The sequence below is a fragment of the Anopheles arabiensis genome, chromosome 3 (genome assembly GCF_016920715.1).
Source record: "Anopheles arabiensis isolate DONGOLA chromosome 3, AaraD3, whole genome shotgun sequence".
NCBI lineage: Eukaryota > Metazoa > Arthropoda > Insecta > Diptera > Culicidae > Anopheles > Anopheles arabiensis.
The window spans coordinates 35,603,435-35,622,864 of record NC_053518.1 but is presented as its reverse complement, the minus strand read 5'-3'; the positions used below and the strand labels follow the sequence as shown (position 1 = coordinate 35,622,864).

The window sequence follows — 19,430 nt, the reverse complement described above, 5'->3', positions numbered from 1 at the left end:
TCACGATCAGCTGATGCATTTCGACGGTAAGCCTCTCTGGCCCCATCTTGAAGAGCTGAAGATGGATAGGATGGCGGTTACCACAAAAGGACAGAACTGAGCATTTCTTAATGCAAAGGCTTAACTGGTTGCAAGAACACCACAGAGAAACGGAATTCATGACCTCTTGAAGCCGGAGGCAGTCGCTATTATTACTGATTTTTAGATAAATGGGCTAAAAATAAGGCAGCATTACAGAGTACTTAATCGCGATAATCTTTATTCTACCGTATAAGCAATTTACGTACACAGTGTGGACGTGCACACACACAAACCCACACAGACCTTTTAGTTCCCTTCAGACGAAAGACCGGAACGTATGCCTTATTAGCAGCACACACGTGACCTTTATCCCCTTCTCCTCCCTTCATCTCTCCCACACTTACAGATCCGTGTGTTTGATTATGTTGGCCGACTCCTGCAGGTTTTGCCGTCCCACCAGTAGGTCGCCGTTTGATTGAAGCTCATTACTTGCGCACAAATGTTTGCGCGTGATATGTTGTTCCGCCGACGGTACTGTCGGTGGCGATGATGCTGCTGCTGCTGCTGCTGCTGCTCCTGTCACTGCTACATCCCTTTCCGGTGTGGTTGAAGCGGTCATGCTCAACCACGATCGTCCCGGCTGCTTGGGCTGACCGCTGCTGGCCGGCTGCTGCTGCTGCTGATGACGGTCATCATTCTGCGATGTCGCCCGTCTATGTTCGTCCTCGTTCGAGGGCCCTATCCTTGCGTGCTCGCGTACGCTACCGTTCGCGCTGCCGGCTGTGATGGATCCCAGCGCAGCAGGTCGCAGAAGGTCTGCCGTACGCACCAGCTCGGTTGAGTGTTTGCAAATCGTTCCCCCGTCCGGTGGACAGGACTGATGGGCGAAATAATGCTCGTCCTGCTGCCGGAACCACCTGTTGTACACTTGCTGCGGGTCGATCTGCCAGTGCTTGTGGAACGAAACCGTCCCGCGTCGGTCGAGCAGCTCGGGCGCATAGTCGGACGGGCGGGCCTGATGGAACAGCGGCGAATGGATTGGGCGGATGCCGAGCCGCTGCAGACAGGCGGCCAGTATCATATCGTCCGGCGATGAGGCCGACGGACATTCGCACGTACGTTGCAGTGCGTCCAGGATGGCAACGCTCAGCACTATACCGCCACCGCCGGTCACGTAATTGTAGCCACCGCCGTCCGCACCCAGCAGATGGTAGCCGTACCGTTCGCCCAGGTACAAATCACGCCCCGGGTCGTAGCAGCTTAGAAAGCGGGCCAGTGCCGAGGTGCTGTTTAGGAGGGGGGAGGAAAAAAAGGAAGCAAAAAAAGCACGTAAGTACACTTGAAGGGTCGCAGGATTCGGTCGTTGGATTTATGGTTCCGCATCGGGGTTGGGTCGCAGTAGAAGTAGCAGCAGCAGCACGTTTTGGCTACGCACGACAAATTTCGCGCATTAAAACGAACCAACACTTAAATGTTGGACGTGCGTGTGTGTGTATGTGTGTGTGTGTATGTGTGTGTGTGTGTGGGGGATGGAGAAGTCATAAAGTGTCTCTCGGGAGAATAGCATTAAAGGTCTGCGATTCGAGGCGTTAAGCGTTGATGATGATGATGATGATGAAAAGCACTTGCGTACTTCTTGCCAATTTGCCTTTTTATTGACCGTAAAGCATAAATTTACCAAAAAACCCTCAGTAAGAGTGTTGGATATTTTTCTTATTATTATTTAATTGTTGATAAAATATGTGGACTATTTAAGTGTAAAAATGTCCACAAAAGTGAAGAAAATGTATAAATTGAATAAATTTCAAGAAATACTTAAAACTGATTGTAAAAAATAGATTAAAAATCCCCAATTTGTTATTTAAATATTAAAAATACACTCACAGTCGTTTACAAACTCCCGTGGTTCCAGTTCACGTGCCCTTCCGGCAACTCACACCGCAATTAAAAAAAAAAAAAACCTCAAACCACGTCCGGCGATCGCGCACTGCCGGTTCCATACATCAAAACTGCCATCTTACCGCATCCTCCCGAACCTCCCCGGGAGGGCTCAAAGTGGGTGGCAAGCAAGCAATGGACAATTCTGCCCCTCCTCTCACTCCTTCACAAATCAACCTACAATAGGTCAAAAAATTATCGCCGGAAACGTGCAGCCGACTGGCCGGCGGGCCCGGACCGAAAATGTGTGGTATAGGTGTCAGTTTGAGTATTGCGCGTTGAATATTTCATGAGTGCCGCATTGGTACCCGGGTTTTCGGTTCCGGAATTTTATGGGAGCTAACTCCCTATCCCCCTAGAAGGGGAGAAGAAGCTGAGGGGCAAAATTTACTGATGCCTTAAAGGGGTTTTTGATAAAGGATTGACTGTGCACTCTACCACGTGGGCGCTTCGTGGACGCGAAACGTACGCGCGCCCAGGATTTGGTGCGCTATTTCAGGAATTATGGTTTCATAAATTGACCTCTTGGGACAGGGGCAGCGTTTTGGGCGGTAGCTTGATATGGTAAAGTTCCACTTGTTGTTTAAGGTTTAATTCGCTGCGATTTGTTATTCAATTGTGCCCGAATAACGATCGCCCGTCGACCGGCTACTGCTTTGTAATTGCCCTGTTTTACCTCACTCAATTCTAATTGGCACAAAACCTTCATTCCCTTCCATTCATCATCGCATTCGTAAATCAATCCGTACCGTACTTCCGGACAGACGGATTTATACGCCAAGCTCACCCGGTCCCGCGCACCCCTTCTAATTACATTTGCATATGCATAAACACATCGAAATCGTTGCATACTGCTGCCGTTGTGCTAAATCTTACCTCAGGATCGTATCGTCATCCACCAGCATAACCCAGCGGATCGCCTGCAGGCTGCCGTTGTACCGCAGCTCATCGCCGATTAGTTGTAAAATTTCCAGCGTCTTCGCGCAGTGGCCGGCGCTCGAGTTCGGCACGGACGTGGCAATCGTGGGTATCGTTGGGTCTGCAGAGAGAGGGAGAGTGGGATGGTTTGGCCATTTGATTTCGTTTCCGACGATGATGAGATGGTGTATGTAACTCAGGGGGAGGAACACACTTACCGTCCACGTCGCTGAAGTACCGCAGGTGCTGCACGTACCTGGTCCAGGTCTGTTTCAGGGCCGGCACACGATCCTTGTGATATTTGCTGCACGTTTTGACGGCAAACATGATCTGATCGACTTCGGTGGGATCGTCTGTCTGCATGAGGAATCGTTTATGTTTAAAAGTTAATACATTCATTAAATATGACGTATGAGCTGATAATTTGGAAATGTGCCCAAATGTAGGCAAAACGCAAAAATTCATCCAATAATAACCTTTTTTACACTTTTTAAGTAAACTAACGGCATTAAAGTGTGTACGATATCTGTTAAAATGTTACCAAAGGTACATTGAAGGGTGACTACTTGAGTTGATTATGTGAATATACGCCTTCAGGTATGCAAAAAGTAATGCATAATGGGCTCAATAAATACATGATTTAAGTTCTTTGAGCTATTATTAAGCAATTTAAAGGAAAAAAAAGCACCAAAACAATTAAGTCATAAAAGAATAGCATTTAAGGTATTAAATCCTTTAATAGCTAACTATTAAGCAAATTCAATGAAAAACGCCTAAAAGTAGGCAACAACAAGTAATGACAAAATAAATGATATGATCAGCTATGTTAACTCTTTTCAAAAATGTAGTAAAAGAAAACAGAATTGAAATATCACCTAAAATATAAAATAAAGCATTAAAATATTGTTTCTATTTTCTACACAAATGGTTTGTATTTTTTTTGCTTTACCCTACGTTTACACTAAAGGTTAAATGCAAAGGAAAAAAAACGGATTAACAATTTAGCTAGCAAGTTTCAGCACAGCTCAACCATCTACTGATCCCATTGCTCCCTACTAAATTGCCATCCCACAGAGGGGAAGCTCCATTTCCCAAAGCTTTGTCGGATTATCGTGTACCATCGTCTGTCGGCAGGCATGTCGCCCGTCCACCTTTGGTCGGATTAGGTGCTGGTGGTACAAAAAATTAACCTCCATTATACAAATATCACGCTCGAAAGGACACACTACACACAGTGGTCCGATGGGGGTTTCCCCATCGCACGTCCGACCGGGGCTTCCGCCTTGTTCGGTTGTGACATATAAAATAAGCTAAATTAGGCGCGTAACAGAAACCAAGGCCCCGGGTAAGGCTAACTAAGCGTAACGCTAATACTCACACAGCCGGTACTATCATCATGCCGGTCCGGCGAATCCCGCCCTGTGCCGGAAGTGCCGTAGTCCGGCGATGCGGCACCATGAATCGCACAGCTCGGAAGCGCTTTGGCGCAAAGGTAGCGGCGTGGCTGCAGCGGAACTCCCTCGCCGCGCTGCCAGACGAGCAGGGCGAACTCGTGCGCTGCGTCGATGAAGAAATCGGACAGGGGCGGGCGGGGTGTGCCTGTGTCGGAGAGCAGCTGCACCAGGTGATCGACCAGTGGGACGGTGAGCGCAATGCCCGCCCGCAGGTAAGGGTAGAGAAAGCTGGTGGGGTTTTTGAAAAATGCGAAATGATGAATTATGGTCGCCTCCCGGTCGTACAGTGGGTAGCCGAGGAAGAGCTTCTGCGGAGCGGAGCATTGAGAAGGCAGAAGGAAGAGATGAAGAAAAAAGTTAGTAGAGTTGTATGAGTCAACACGTGCCGACGTGTGGCTTCGTGCGGCAGAATGATGAAAGCGACATGAGATCTCTCTTTCTCGTCTCGAGTCGAGAATCCTTCCGTTCCGGTGACGGGTGTTTGGACACCATTACGGGATTTAGCATCTGCATGGATTGAAAAGTGCGTAGAAGGCCGTAGGCTCTACAAGCGATGCGCCTAAAGGTATGCAAAATAATATTAAGTTCAGTTTTCTGTTTCTGCAAGTCGTTGGTCATATCTCTGAAACGATAGTTGTTTTATCCAGCATATCCAACAAAAACCCGAAATTTTAGCATACATCTAGGCGCCATAGATATGTAGTTCACTAGGCCTTCCACGTGGTGCGCCTAAAGATATGCAACGTATAATGGAAAAATCATCAATTACGAAAAGAAGACAACAGAATACACTACAAAACTCCATTTTGCATACATTTCTGCAATTATACTGATGTAGGTCACATGTAAACTTCCCACGCCAAGAGGTATACAAAGACGTATGTTACATTGTTTTCCAATTAATTTTATAGCTTTTGTTTTTTTTATCGATTTTGAAGGCCTCTAAACAAAAACTACTAAATAAATGAATAAAAATAATAAAAAAAACTCCTCAGCATACATTTTGGTGCTACACAGGTACACTTCACGCGTAATTTTTCCAATAGCTACGCCTAAATGTATGCAAAATACCGTTTAACATGGCTTAAACACTAATTTGATGGCTAAAGAAAACAACAACAAAACATTAAAATCCTTTTTTTCATACATTTAGGTGCTAGCACTTAAGCCTACTAGAGCTCGTTTGATAATATTCTGCCGAAGCAAAGAGTAAAATTATTCAAATGTAAGCTACCACCCACTTTTCAATCCATAGACGCTCTGCGTGAATCCCCAACTCCCGCACCGGAACGAAAGGGTGTTTACACCCCTTTTTCCCCTTACACCGAGACCGCTCACTTACCTCCCGGTAATCCTCGCTGGCCAAATGGTGCGCTAATAGACTCACGTTGACGTGGCTCTGCTCCTCGCACACGATCAGCCAGCGGGCGGTCCGGTGCGTCGACTTCAGCATGGCCGCCCGGATGTGGCCAAGGATCGGTGTAATCGCCCATGCCCCGTCCTGCTCGGGGAACAGCTCGTGCGTGAGAAACACGCTGTCCGCTGGCCGGTTCGGTGCAATTTCCTGTCCAGGAAAACCAGGGTATGAAAAAAGGAAAAATCTTGTGTGAACGACTATGGGTGGGAGTTCGGCATAAAATGGGCTTTAAATTTACACTGGAATAGCTACAACGTAGAAAAGAAGGGAAGGGAAATGAACAAAAAACCAAGAGCTCACGTAACTGGAACACATCGTTGCGCATCCCCACGTAAACGGTGGGATAATCAATTTTTGCATATTTTATAGGTAACACGCAAAAAAAGCGTGTCCCCAACCACTCACCGCCAAAATTAGGCAGTGGCAGCCCAAACCTTCCAGTTTGCCGAACTGCCGCGATAAATTTGCGTGCTGCGTTTTGACTAAACACAGAGATAGCGGACACACACACACACACAAATTAACTGCCCCACCTGTCCTCAAGGGAGACGGAGATAAAGGTAGCCAATGATAGGGAAAATATAACTCAAAACAGAACCGAACCCTAAATTTAAAAAAATGGGCCTCCCAGCTCGTTTGTGGGCGGCCGCGTAAATACTCCGGTGAACCATTGCCGATGATGGAACTCGGGGGCAGAATAAATTACCCATCCTCGGGGACACGAAGCGGGTTGTTGACAAATGTGTGCGCGAGAGAGTGAAACACTGGGGCCGTTTTACGGAAAATGAACAAACCGGGAAGTGGCATGAGTATGATTTAAACGATCCCGAGAGGATGAAAGTAAAAGAGGAGAGGATGTGCGGCAGGAGCGTGAGCTTGGTTAGTTTGGTTACAAATTAGGAAATGGTTCGGTTTACCCAGGCAAAACAGCAACAGCAACGCAAAAAAGACGCAACGAGCCAATTGATTTTTGCGGTGGAATTGGTGCATTTGCGTTTTCCGATCGGTGGAAGGCGAGCAATTAAACTGTGAGCTATTTTTAACAGGAAATCAGCATATTGGATTTCCATCCGCTTACACATCGTATGCACACCGACAGCGATTGAGTTAGGCTAGTGATGAAAATGTAATAAATATCTACAGGCATTTAGTGCAATAAAAAAACTCGACCAGTTCGGGAGCGAAATGGTATCATTTTTCGGGGAATCATTTATCATGCAATTGAGCTTTGAATGGTTGAAAATCATGAGGCAATATTATTTTACAACCACAATCACAAATGTAGTAGAAATTACAAAAATAAAACAGTAAACTTTAATACTATTGTTTTACCACATTTAAGGTAAAGCAGCTCCGAACAAAGCACAACTTAAATACTGCATGATTTAAAGGGCAAACAGCTTTCCCCACCCAACTTGGAAGCCTGTCCAATTTCCCACTCACCTGATCCAGTTCCCTTATCTGCTCGACAATGCTGCGCTTCAGATGGTGGGCCCGGGCCGCATTGAACCGGGCCGGCTGACTTAGCACCAGGAACGATAACTCATGGGCGGCTGTAAATAATACGGCATGCGAAATGTGGGTACCGAGTTAGCGAGAGGTGTTTTAAATTTTCCCATTTTTACGGCGCACCAGAGTGCACCAGTGCCCTCACTCTCTCGGTTTTGGGTGGTTGATAGAAAGGAAGAGAAACCAGAAAGAGCAATAGAGTGAAGGAAGAACGAGGAAGAAGCTGCTGGAAGGTAATGCACAAATCTCAGCCACATTTAACAGGATGGTTTCAGGAGTCAAGGATAGCTCCCATTGGGAGGAGAAAGAGTTCCTTTTGGAGGATAGCTTCTACAATCCGTGAAATGGTGAGATTAACAGAAAAGGATAGTAGATTAAAAACATGGCGAAAGGCTACGAATTGGTAAAATACAACACGTTCGATCAAGATAACAGTGGGCGATTTATAATGCATCACACAATTTCGGTAGCTTGGTTTTTTTTGGGATATTGCGTTCACCGGGGTGAAATATTCTTCAATATGATATAGAAAGGAGGTTTAGATGAATACTTCCCGGTTTACAGTGACGGTAAAACGAAACGATATGGCGCCTAAAGTTATGCAATGTAGAATAAAATACAAAAGAACATAATGCTAAAATAGAAACATTGAATTGCATACTTTTAGGCACTTTAAACTCAACGAGATGATGTTCTTGGTACCACTAGTCCTACTAATCATAAACTGATATGTAATTTCTATTTCTAAATTGAACTTGATAATAAAACCAAACTAAATTGGAAAACCTGTGATTCTTGTAAGTTGAGTAAGATACATAAAAAGAAAAAAATAAAACAAAGAAAGAAAATGTCTGTGTGATTTAAAAATCGAAAAGTTTAAAGATTTGCCCCCAGTAAAACGCCAGTATCGTCTCCACCACGTTTTGGAGCCGAACTTTCCGAATGTGAAAAGTTTTTCCCATATAGCACGCCCCGATGCAGAACATTCGATAAGCGTGCAGCAGCAGTGCGCAGTGCAACTTGCCGTGGCCGGTAACGATCCAGAACGAAAAAGTGACGATCCCATATGTGTGTTCTGGCTAAAATGGTTGTTAAAGTTGCGATTAAAACTATCGCCATTGGATCGGGCACCATCGGGGTAACTTTCGACGGAGCCGGCAAGTTGCGAAGGCTAATTTCGGTACGAAACCGTTACGGACTGCTGCTGTTGCTCCTGTGGCGCACTGTGGCGGGAACCGCGTGGGCAAATGAGTGGAGACAACATTCCCGGCCAGACTAATTGTGGTTGACTGCCCATGCAACAACATATGGCAAAGTTGGTGTGTGAGGAAGCGAACGTTGAACGATGGGACGAACGGAGGGAGGTAGTTGTTTGCACACTTCATTTACATTTGACTGCAGAATGAAGTCAGAAACTTTGCCCCTACAAAGTTAATGCTGACTGTTTATTTGAATTGCTTTCATCCGGTTGGTTTGTACCATTGGCAACACGGCAATGTTGGTGCATGGTTGTGTTGCAGGATACACTTTTTGAATGGTCGTACCGCAGCATAAAGCTTATCGAAAAAAGACAGGAAACCATTGCCTACGGTAGCAGGTTGGGTTAATTAATTTGTCTCCTTTTACTTCTAAACTAGTTACCTTGCGTGTATTTAAAAAGTTTGGCTCGGGATCTAAACTAACATGTGCAAGCGTACGGTGAAACTTTTACTTAAATTTATTTTTACATAATGTAATGTTAGTTTTTTTGATAAAGTATTCGCAAAAAAGTTGCTTGGGTCATACTTGTTAAAATTATCACAACATGATCAAAACATCTCTAAATATATGACAAACTAACATAATTCTAAGTAAATTTCCATGCATATTCGACTGTAAATTAAAACATTTTCCCTACTGCAGAATAAAAACGCCATCATGTATGCAATTTGCATGACAAAATCAGCGTTTTGTCATTGCAAACCGAGCAATCAACCGTTTAGCCCAGCAAAATCAGTTTACTTATAAGGGTAGGTACGAGACTTTAGAATACAATAACCTCCTCCATTTATCGATTCTAACTAACCCTCCACCTTAAAGTATCTCCCCGTTGTGCATTTGTTTGTAGTGTTTTAGAAAATCTTAGATCATTTTCAACACTCACCCACCGATGAAACCCGGTATCGGCATCGTTTTCAATGCACCCTTGCCATCTCACGAACATGCCTTGCGGGCCACATTGGACAACATTATTTATGCAACAACAGCAAACCTGCTCAGCTCACGTCAGTGTCGACATACGTTTGCGGAGGCTACCTGTTCAAAACAGACAGTGGCTCCATCTTCAGCGTACTACCGACGGGAGGGATGCAGGGCAGGGCTGTTCGGGGTGTGCTAGCTAGCCCGAGGCGACCAGTCTTGTTCGATCGGCAACGCACAGCAGGAACAGTCGGAGCTTGAATAGAGCACGGTTCCCAGACGGAACCGAAATTAGTGCAAATTAATATCGATAAAATTATGCTTCCCCATCGGAGAAGCAACAAAAAACGCGCTGTCGGGATTGAGTCGCTGCGGTGAGGCTTATGTGCAGCAAGTTCTGGGAAGCGAACGTGCGCAGGGGTGGAATTTTTCGGAATACGATCTATTTTCCGATGGTCTAAAAGTGGCATTACCCTCCGGGGGTAAAGTCGGGAAAAGTTTAAACATTCGGCTAACCAGACACGCATCAAGGGGCGCTCAGCGCGTACAGTGGACACCATGTCCTGAAGAACCAAACAAAAAAAGTAATGATAATGATTCTTGGGACGCAGTACCGGAGGGAGTTGAAATTAGCATACCGGTAGTTTGCAGTGAACGGAGCAGCATTTGCCGAATGCTCCCAACACTCGCTCTTGGTCACAGCAGGCCCTCCCTGCAGCGGCAAGTCACAACAGCGAGCGCGGGTCTACTCGTTCGATCCCCGCCGGTGGTCCAAAGTCCATTAAACGGAATCGTAACGCCAGACGATGTCCTGGTGGCAGGCTCATCATTATGGTTGAACGTTGCGTTCGGAAATTGTAAATGGGAAGAGAAGCGCTGCGAATAGACGGTGAAGTTGTGCCCGCAAACGTACAACGAGTAAGATGCGGGAGCAATGCGTTTGACAGGTTTGTTTGCCAGCTCCGTGCGTTGTGGAGGCATTTAAACGTTTTTTAATGTTCTTAGCCGGTGGGTTGAAGTTATTTTTAGCTACTTTCAGTACTCTTTTATGTGTGCATGCATCAGAAAGGGGAACAAATAATATAAGGGAACATTATGTTATCTTATTTTTCACAAAATGCTATTTAACTGTTGAACTATTGAATAATAAGAACACATAGCCATTGCAGCTGAGAAGCTGACTAAAAAGTCATGTTGTGATACATATTGCATACTTTTAGGCTTTAGTTTCTTTAAAAAATAATAAACGCCTTAAAGTATGCAATTTATTTAACAAATCACTGAAATATTATGTTGTACATGCCTTAATGAATGTAGTTTAATGCTCCTTTGTTACTAGAGAAGCATCGCGTAAAATCCAAGTGATGAAACGTTTGAAACGCGTTTTAAAAGCACAGAAAGAAAGCATTTGCCAACTCAAACAAATGAAAGAAACAAATCATTGATCATCAAACACACACACTCACACGTATAAAAACCCATTTCAACAATTACGCTTGCTTGCTTTTCTTTTTTCATCCCCATTCCAGACGATTGCAAAACGACGATGGCCAACGTGTATTTGCCACTGACATCAGAAAGCGTAAATGCCACCGACAGGTTTCTTTTTCGTGTACAAGCGTATAAAATCAGCAGTGAAATGGCTTATTGGTGAAGTTTTGTACCAATATTGCAACCATCACACACCGTCCTTTTGCTTCACCAACAAACCGTCCCACCGTTTACCCCTCTCCCCTCATTCACGTTACTGGTGCGGGTGGATCATGATAGAAAATGATAACCGATAGTTTCGGTAATCGTTGCAGACATCGTTGCGCAGGCGAAACGTGTGTGAACACAGACCCAAACTGTGGGGGTACACGAAACACCGTAAGAAGCACGATGCACGGTGTATGGGTATCAATTTCAATTCAAACTTTAAATTATTGCAATCCAACCAGCTTTCGGATTAACGTGGCACATTTGGTGCGAAGAAAATTCACGTACGCTGGGGTAAGAATGGACGGTAATGTGGTTTATCCGTTTTTGTGTGCTATGGATCGCTTCGCACCGTTTTGAATGCGGCGATACACAGGTGAAATGGAGCGCAGTAACTGACGGCTAATGCATACGGGTGAATCTTTTCTCGTTCCGCTGCCTGATGCCTGGTGGTATGGCCGCAAGATAGCACGAACCGTCTCGACTCGTACCGTGTGCAGTAACAAGATAAGGTACAGAATTGTCCGTTTTCACATATGCGAGCAAGAAGCAGCACTTTCTCCCTTTATACCGAAGCATATCTGCCTTGATGCAAACGTAACCACCGTGTACGGTACGGTTTCAAGCACCACAGCACACCATAGCCCGAGCTTATCATAGCGGACCCGGGCCGGATCAGGGATCCCGAAAAATCAGGCTCATTATCAGGCCGCATGCAACAAGCTTCGCTTGTCAGGGATACGATCTTGACAGCATTATCCGGATGAGGTGAATTATTCTGCAAAAGGTGACACACACACCACCATCGTGCAAAGATAATAGCTCTAGCGTGCTACCAGCCTCGAAGCAGGGACCGTTGCTGCTGCTTCTGCTGCTGCTAATGCTGATGATGATGGGGATGTTACCGAATCTTTTATGCTGACATTGATTTTAAGATTGCGAGCACGGTATCTGGGAAGGGGTTGGAAGGTGAAATATGGCAGTATCTTTGAGTACGATGCGAGACCTTCGACGGTGTGTGTCTTCTTTCCACCCGAGGGCAGTTCCGTGTGCTGTGCTGCTGCATTCAACTGCTGCTGCTGCTGAAAAGGTGAACGATTTAAGGCATTACCATTCATCAACTAGGTTGTGCAAATATGTACCGAGTGGAGCCGAAATATAATGAAAGGATATGGGTAAATTGTTTGGCTGGAAAGTCGAAGCAAGTCTGAGGTTTGAATGGCTGAAAGGAGGTGGTTAAAGACAATCGTTGGCGCCGTTATTTATCATTTTATTTTTATTTCATTGGTTGAACGTTTCAAGACGATACATATAGTATTTAGAGGTACTTGAGCCGTACAGTTTTCAGATTTCTCCTTTTTGGCTCTCACATTGCGCCTAAAGGTATGCAAATAACGTTACAATATAAATTTTACGGTATTTCAGCGTTCCAATTAAACAGGTATTTGGTGGGTTTCAAAATATTGTAGTGACTTGGTTGTAAGGTATGCAACAACAATGTAGTATAGATTACGAGTATTTTATCGCATTCAGGAGCATTTCGTTTTATTCACTCGTACCGTGCGCCTAATGGTATGCAAATTATTATACGTTTAATTCAGTAACGGATTAAGCTGGGATTAGTCGGTATTAGGATTTCAATGTAACTGAGGTTCAGTCGATAAATTCAGTATGTATTGTATATTTTTGTTAGATACTAACGTTATCTCTTTGGAAGAATAAAATTAAAAAAAAAAGCTCCATTCCAAGCTCAAGCTTTATTTCTGATGTTAGAATGAACATCGATGGCTACAGGTTTGATTTCAATCAACGTTGAAATCAAACATATCGATTAGCCGTTTCATGCTATGTGCCAATTAATGCATGTAAATCACACATACCCATACACAGTTTACCCCCTAAAATATCAATCTCGAAAGCAAATAGCTGTTGCACCGTGATTGCGTGTGCTTTGTTGAGTTGCAATCATTCCATCATAGGCATCAATAATTTCTAACCCAATCGAACAGTTGGTGATGCGAATGTCAACTAATTTCCAAAATCAATGCACCATAGTGCTTGGTGCAGGTAAAAACAGTACGGCTAGATTTGCATTACAAACTCGTTAATTGCTTTTTCTGGCCGATGCATGCACAGAAAGCCACAACACATTGAATAGCAAATTGAATATTAATTTGACACAGCAAAGAACGTACCACACCTAGTGACAAATGTTTTGCAAAACATTTGCATGCTTTCATAGGTTAAAATAGAATATTAAATTTTATATCGTAAACGATCAGAAATCTTGCTGCGTAATGGGTCGACCTGCACACAAGGTGTTAATTGTGACGCTTACTCGATTACGAACAACTTACTGGCCATGTTCACACTTGCGCTTATCAGTTTTGCAATCGCCGCTGGGCTAAAGACGAACGAAATGGAAAACCCAACAACTCGGTACGAAGCAAAGGGAAGCCTGAGTCTGCGGCAACAGGGTGTACCTATTTATTGCTTCTACTTGCAAAATACCATAATTAGAATAACAAAAATAATTACCCTTACCGCACAGAAACGGGGAAGAGCATGGCAAATGTGTACGCCTTTGTTACGCCTGCCCGGGTTGCGAACGTGGCCCTTGCTGTTCGTGTGTGTTCGTCGCTTTTTTGCCATTGTTAGGTGAGTGTGAGCCAGTGTGCCTTTTGCGCTTTCCTTTGCAACCGTGGTGAAAAGTACGATAATAAATTTACTTAAATTAACATATACCGCTTAATCTTCTGTACTTATGCATGTGTGATTGTGTATGTATGTTTTTGTATGACTGCAAATGAGTGCCGCCGGGAGCGCAGCAGTTTTTGTGGGGCTTCCTATGATTGTCACAGCTGCGAGCACTAACAATGTAACAGTGCGAAAATGTGCGAAAACGGAGGGTGGGAGAGCGGAAAAAAGCGTTCCGGGAGCAGGCAAAAAATACGAGAAAATAAAACCACCAAAAAAGCACTTATTTCTATCGCTGTTTGTATCGTTGGCGCGATAACTGTAAAGTGCGCTGGCACTTTGTGAAGTTAACGTAATGATATGACGGTACGTACGTTTTGTTAGTTGTGGAATTATTGTGAAATGCATGTAGCAGCATCATGCTGTTTTATTTATTGTATATGCCATAAGCGATGAAAATGCAGAATTGTCGTAAAATTGCATAAATTAGGGCGTTATAGAAGGAGACGGAAACTTTTGAGATACGCCTAAAAGTATGCAAAATGTAAGACAAATCTCATTTTTAACATTTGTTCCATGCATTCAAACAACGAACTCAATGTATAATTTCTTCTTTGTGTAAAAGTTTTACAACTGTCCATTCCAATCGTGCAATAATTGCAATAATTCTACAGCATGACTTCCAAATGCCTGCCAAAGAGAAACGCGGTACAGTTAAATATTACCAGAATAAGTTCTGGAAATTAAAAGCGTGAAATGGTGTAGCCAGAACACGATACGCTTGTTCTTCCCTGTGCCGGTCTACAAAATCCACCGGAAGTGGCTCACACTCACACACACACACAAACACGCATACGTACGCCAGCCACTAAACAATTGGAAAATCAGCCCACAGGGTAAAGCGAAAAGTGTGCGAAACTACCCGACCCCGACCCGATACCCTTGGGCTGGCTCTGTCGCTTTGGGGCTCAGTTTTCATAACACCCCACATTGCAGGTTGGGCAACAAAGTGTAGAAACAATGGGGCAGAGAGAAAACAGGCAAGCGTCCCTGTGTAAGCTAATTGAAGTGGAAATTTATGACCACAGCAACCCGAAAATAAATTGTCAACGAGCGGAAAATTTAGTGCGGCCTAGGCCTAGGCGGATCAGCACCCAGCCCGCAAAACACGTCCGTGAGTGGAATAATTCGCTTGGTGCCTCCGCACAATTACGCCTTATTTCTTGCTCAGCATTGCTTTCTGCGTGACACATTAAAGCAAGCTCAGGTGTCCACGGACGCAGTGTGCGACACACGCACATCCTTTTTACCGAGCCATGGAGAAAAAGGCGCCCGGTGGAGGCGCCTAGCTGTTCACGTTGGTTTTTGAGCATAACGAGCATTTTCCGGGCAGTGGCGGAAAATTACCACTTTTCTGCACGTCAGCTCTACTCCCGCTCCATTACAGCAGTCAACCAGCGTTGTTTGCGCGTGCTAGTTAAAATTACAACCATTCACACGGCATAGATACGGTAGACAAAATCGGGGCAGGTTTCGCGTTAAAGTTTGGCCCGGGCGCTTGCGGGCACCTCATACAATCAGTGCAAAAGCTTTGCCGGTTCCATTTTGACCACCAGTTTGCTGAGCACATAGAGACGGTTCGTTTGTTAGGGATTCGCACACAGCAAGCACAACCACGGTGCACGGTGTCGGACGAAACGGTTCGATGACAGGCCGCGTGGGCCTGTACGCCGACATTTATGATGTTAATTATGACTGCAATAAAACATGTAAATAAAACTAAAAAGTATAATTAGCGCGAGAACGCTTCGCGGTGTGCGGAGCCACCATCGTACGAATCGATTTGTGTCGCCTTGCTTTACCAGCCTACTGGGCGCACCATCGCGGGTATTACAGTGCTGCTGCCGCACGGTACAAGGAAATTTCAATCTCCTCCTCTTTGCCACCGACCACCCATTGCGGCACCTCCCCCCTCAGGACGTTACGTAACCCATGCGCAAGTGCAAGCTGCAACCGAGCAAAGCACAAAGAGCCGCACACCAGCCAACCAGGTACACTTGTACGATCGGGAGAAAAAGTTTTACGAAATTTGCATTTACCCCAGGCCTAGGCGAAACATTGACAGCAGCTCATATAGCTTGACGTGGTGGCTCAGAGAGGATAGAGATGTTGGGCTGGGTGAAGTGAGGTTTGGCACTTTAATAATATTTCGTAAACTGTGCAGGAAGGGGGTCTGGGTGCGAATGAGTCAGGATAAGGGGGGGCTGTTTACTGCAATGTTGCTGTCATTGTTAACCGTGTGCATTTAGGTTGCCGTGAGTGAGTTAGTTTGTTTACCGGTGTTTGTAACCGTGCGCTGTTGAACTCAGATAATCAGAGCGAACGAACACACGTGGGGTTCGTGTGGGTTAGTTTCGGGTTTAGGAGAGTAAAAGGGAAGTGGCAGCACACAGAAAGCTTTTTCTCCTGCAGATGTAACAGTGTTTGAATATTTGTAATCGCGAGAGACTCTTTAAAAGGCATACAGGACACGACAAATGATTACGCCCCTGTTACGATGTGTCTGCTTAAGCCGATACGGTTCTGCATGCAGTTGAAAGACTTTTGTTTTCTGTGCCGATCAATAGCGAGTGATAACCCAAATAGTAATTATTACTGTATAATTTCAAGTGCTCTAGATAGAGCGCCTAAAAGTATGCAATTATATGCATTATTTTAGTTGCTTTACAAGTTTTCAACTTCGACGAAGTTCAAAGTTTTGACTATTTAAAAATGTTGTAAAACAATATTAAGAAATTTTCCTCTTTTTTGGGCCCTTCCTCGATCTGAGTACAATTTAGCGCCCAAAAGTATGCAATATTGCAATACAAAATTTATTTTTTTAGAGGCTGTATAGGTCTTAAAAGTAATGAAGAGGTTATTTGGTGGATGTTATGTTTCGTTTTAAACAGTGTCCTGATTTTTTGTAAATGTTGATTCAAAAGCCTTATGCGTGTAATGCAAATATATAGCATTAAGAAGTGGAACGCTTCTAATTTCGGGAACAAAAATGGCCTACCGTTCTCAGAACCATTTGCACATTACTCTCTGGAGGACGTCAGTACATCAGTTCATCATTAACAGATTCTCGGGATAGTTAGTTTCGCCAAGCAAGGCAGACAACATACAAACTCACTATCAAACCATTAGGAGCAAAACTTACGTTCTCTTTATTTTGTTCTCTCTTTTCTACTAAAATCTGTTGAATGCTTCTTCAAACAAAACAGAGCTTACACGGTTACGGATGCGACAAGGGAGGTTTTAATATTGCCAGTCGTTACGGTGAAGTACAACAATCAGCACTCAGAAAAAGGGGTTGATGAGTACCAACAAAACGGAACTGGTTGAAATGTTTGTGTTTCTGAGGGAATGTTTAACCGTGTTACAGAGAAAAAGACTACAAAACGTGACAGTCTAAAAGGAAACACAGTAAATGGAAAATATAGTTTAGAGGTAAAAAATCTGTGGAGCGATATTAATTGTATAGCGAAGTACAATGATCTTTGTGAAACGTTACGACAATATAAAACACATTAAAAATATTTCTAGGGCTTGCTGTAACGATTTTTTACAATGAAAAATACATTTTACAGACACCTTAATTACAATTTAAATTACATTTCAAAACGATGCATTTCCCACACGCGTGCGCCTTCCCTCAATACGCTTCGTCTATAAATAATATTGTTCATCAGCGTACCGAATGAATGTCAAATTAATTATTTTCTTTCGCGTATCTTTCCACTCAGTATTGTGGCCAGAGCAGAGTGTTTGCCGTTTTTTATGGCTCTTTTTGTGTGTGTGCCACGTGTCCGTCTGTTTGTCTTTTTTGCGTTTTTTTGTTTGCATTCAGCCCGAAGTAAAACCACAAAACCTCGGAGAGGTAATGCCAAAGTGCCATGGTGTTATAGTAATATGGGCAAATACGGATCATCCGCTGGCTGTTTGTTTGCGTTGTCGCGCTCCCTCTATCCTCCCTACTCCTACTCACCCGCCACACCACACCAAATCGTTTCCACTTACTTACCGAGTGCAGGTGCAACGGACGCTGGCTGCAGTAGCAGCAGCTGTAGCACCGGAAGCAGCAATGCAACTCTATACATAATTGATTCGATTACGGGTCCAATTCATTTTCCACACCACCCGGTTTTTATCCCGCACGAGAGAGAGAGACCGAAAGCAGACGAGTCCTTTCGAATCGCGCGCGTGTGTGTTTTATGGTTTGTTTTTCCGTGTTTGATGTTTGGTCGTGATTTAAACGGATTGCTGCTTCAACACATCACACACACACAAACACACATGCATCGAACAAGTGTGTGCGCTTCGAATTCGCACGAACCAATCGAGTCGATGCACTTTTTAATTTCGCCGGCTTTTGCTGTTTCTTGCCATGCTGTAGCGCTCGTTCGTTAATTTCACTTTTTAACAGGGTAAATAATTAAAAGTAATTATTAAATCGAACGCTCCTTATTTCCTCACTCACTCACACACTGGGGCACACACTTTGCCTGCGATACCGTCGTTCCGAACGAGCCTACTATGATTCTTTTATGGATTCTGCCGGAATGGTCCTAGCTTTATTTTTTCCCCCTTTTGCAAAATCAGCCCAAGGTAAAGAGCCACCGTAGTGTCACCATGGTCACTGATTTTCTCCTGGTCATGGTTCTGGTATCACGCGTTCGCCACTTCTCTCACGGGGGAGCTCTGTATCACGCTTCAGTTTACCAATATTCACACTACACCGCCCGTCACGGAAGCGAGTAGTAGTGATATGTTGATACACGCCGCGCCAATAACGACGTTGGTGCGATTCTGCTCGGACAAGTGAATAATTTATGCGGCCACTAATTGCTGTGCGGTATCGAACGGTTTTGCAAATTTAACAGCAAATTCATTCGAATGCAAGTGATTTGCCAACACACTGGAGAGCAGCTGCTCGGGGTCGTGTAGAGGTGGGTTTACACGACCGTTGATAATGTTGCCATGAAATCAGTTTCGTTATCAGTTTGTGTGCGAAATGTGTTGCTTTTGCGTTGCACCGCAAATTTTCGGACGGCTCTCTGATTTATCAGCCTTAGCTTAGGTGCTACCACACGGAACGACCACTTGCTTGTATGTCCACTTTGTGTAACCGTAACGCGTACAAATGATACCTTCGATTTGAATGTTTTGCTGACACGCACAGAACTTTCCGCTACAACACTTGCACGCAAACTGGCACCACGCTTATGCCCCTTTGGTGGCGATTTCGATCACACCCGCGTGTACGTGTGCGGTAAGCCGGAGCACACTCGTACGACTGACCGGTGGGTGCTATGTTGCAGCCGTGCCTGACCGCCCAAGTCGGCACGGTATGTAAACAATCGAGTTCATTTCGATGGGTTGCGTCGATTCGCAGTCTGCGCAGTCTCGCCAATTAGTGGCGGGCACTACCGTACCGGCGTGTTCATTCGTTTGGTAGATTTCGGGTAGAGGAAATGAACAAAAACAAATAATCGGGATGAGTTCGTAGGGTGTTTTTTTTTGTTGTGGCCCAATGACGAAGTAAGCCCACGAAGCTG

General features: G+C 44.5%; 1 protein-coding gene across 1 annotated transcript; it reads right to left on the bottom strand.

Annotated features, from left to right (window-relative positions):
* Nucleotides 1-231: 231 nt before the first annotated feature.
* On the bottom strand, nucleotides 232-19,168 carry LOC120903418 (beta-1,3-glucosyltransferase). Its single transcript, XM_040312842.1, has 7 exons — nucleotides 17,897-19,168; nucleotides 7,192-7,301; nucleotides 5,674-5,895; nucleotides 4,256-4,639; nucleotides 3,096-3,234; nucleotides 2,836-2,998; nucleotides 232-1,307 (listed from the first exon to the last, which is right to left on the bottom strand). Exons 1-7 carry the CDS (start codon nucleotides 17,970-17,972, stop codon nucleotides 422-424), a joined length of 1,980 nt encoding a protein of 659 aa, XP_040168776.1. The 5' UTR covers nucleotides 17,973-19,168; the 3' UTR covers nucleotides 232-421.
* Between the last annotated feature and the right edge of the window lie 262 nt (nucleotides 19,169-19,430).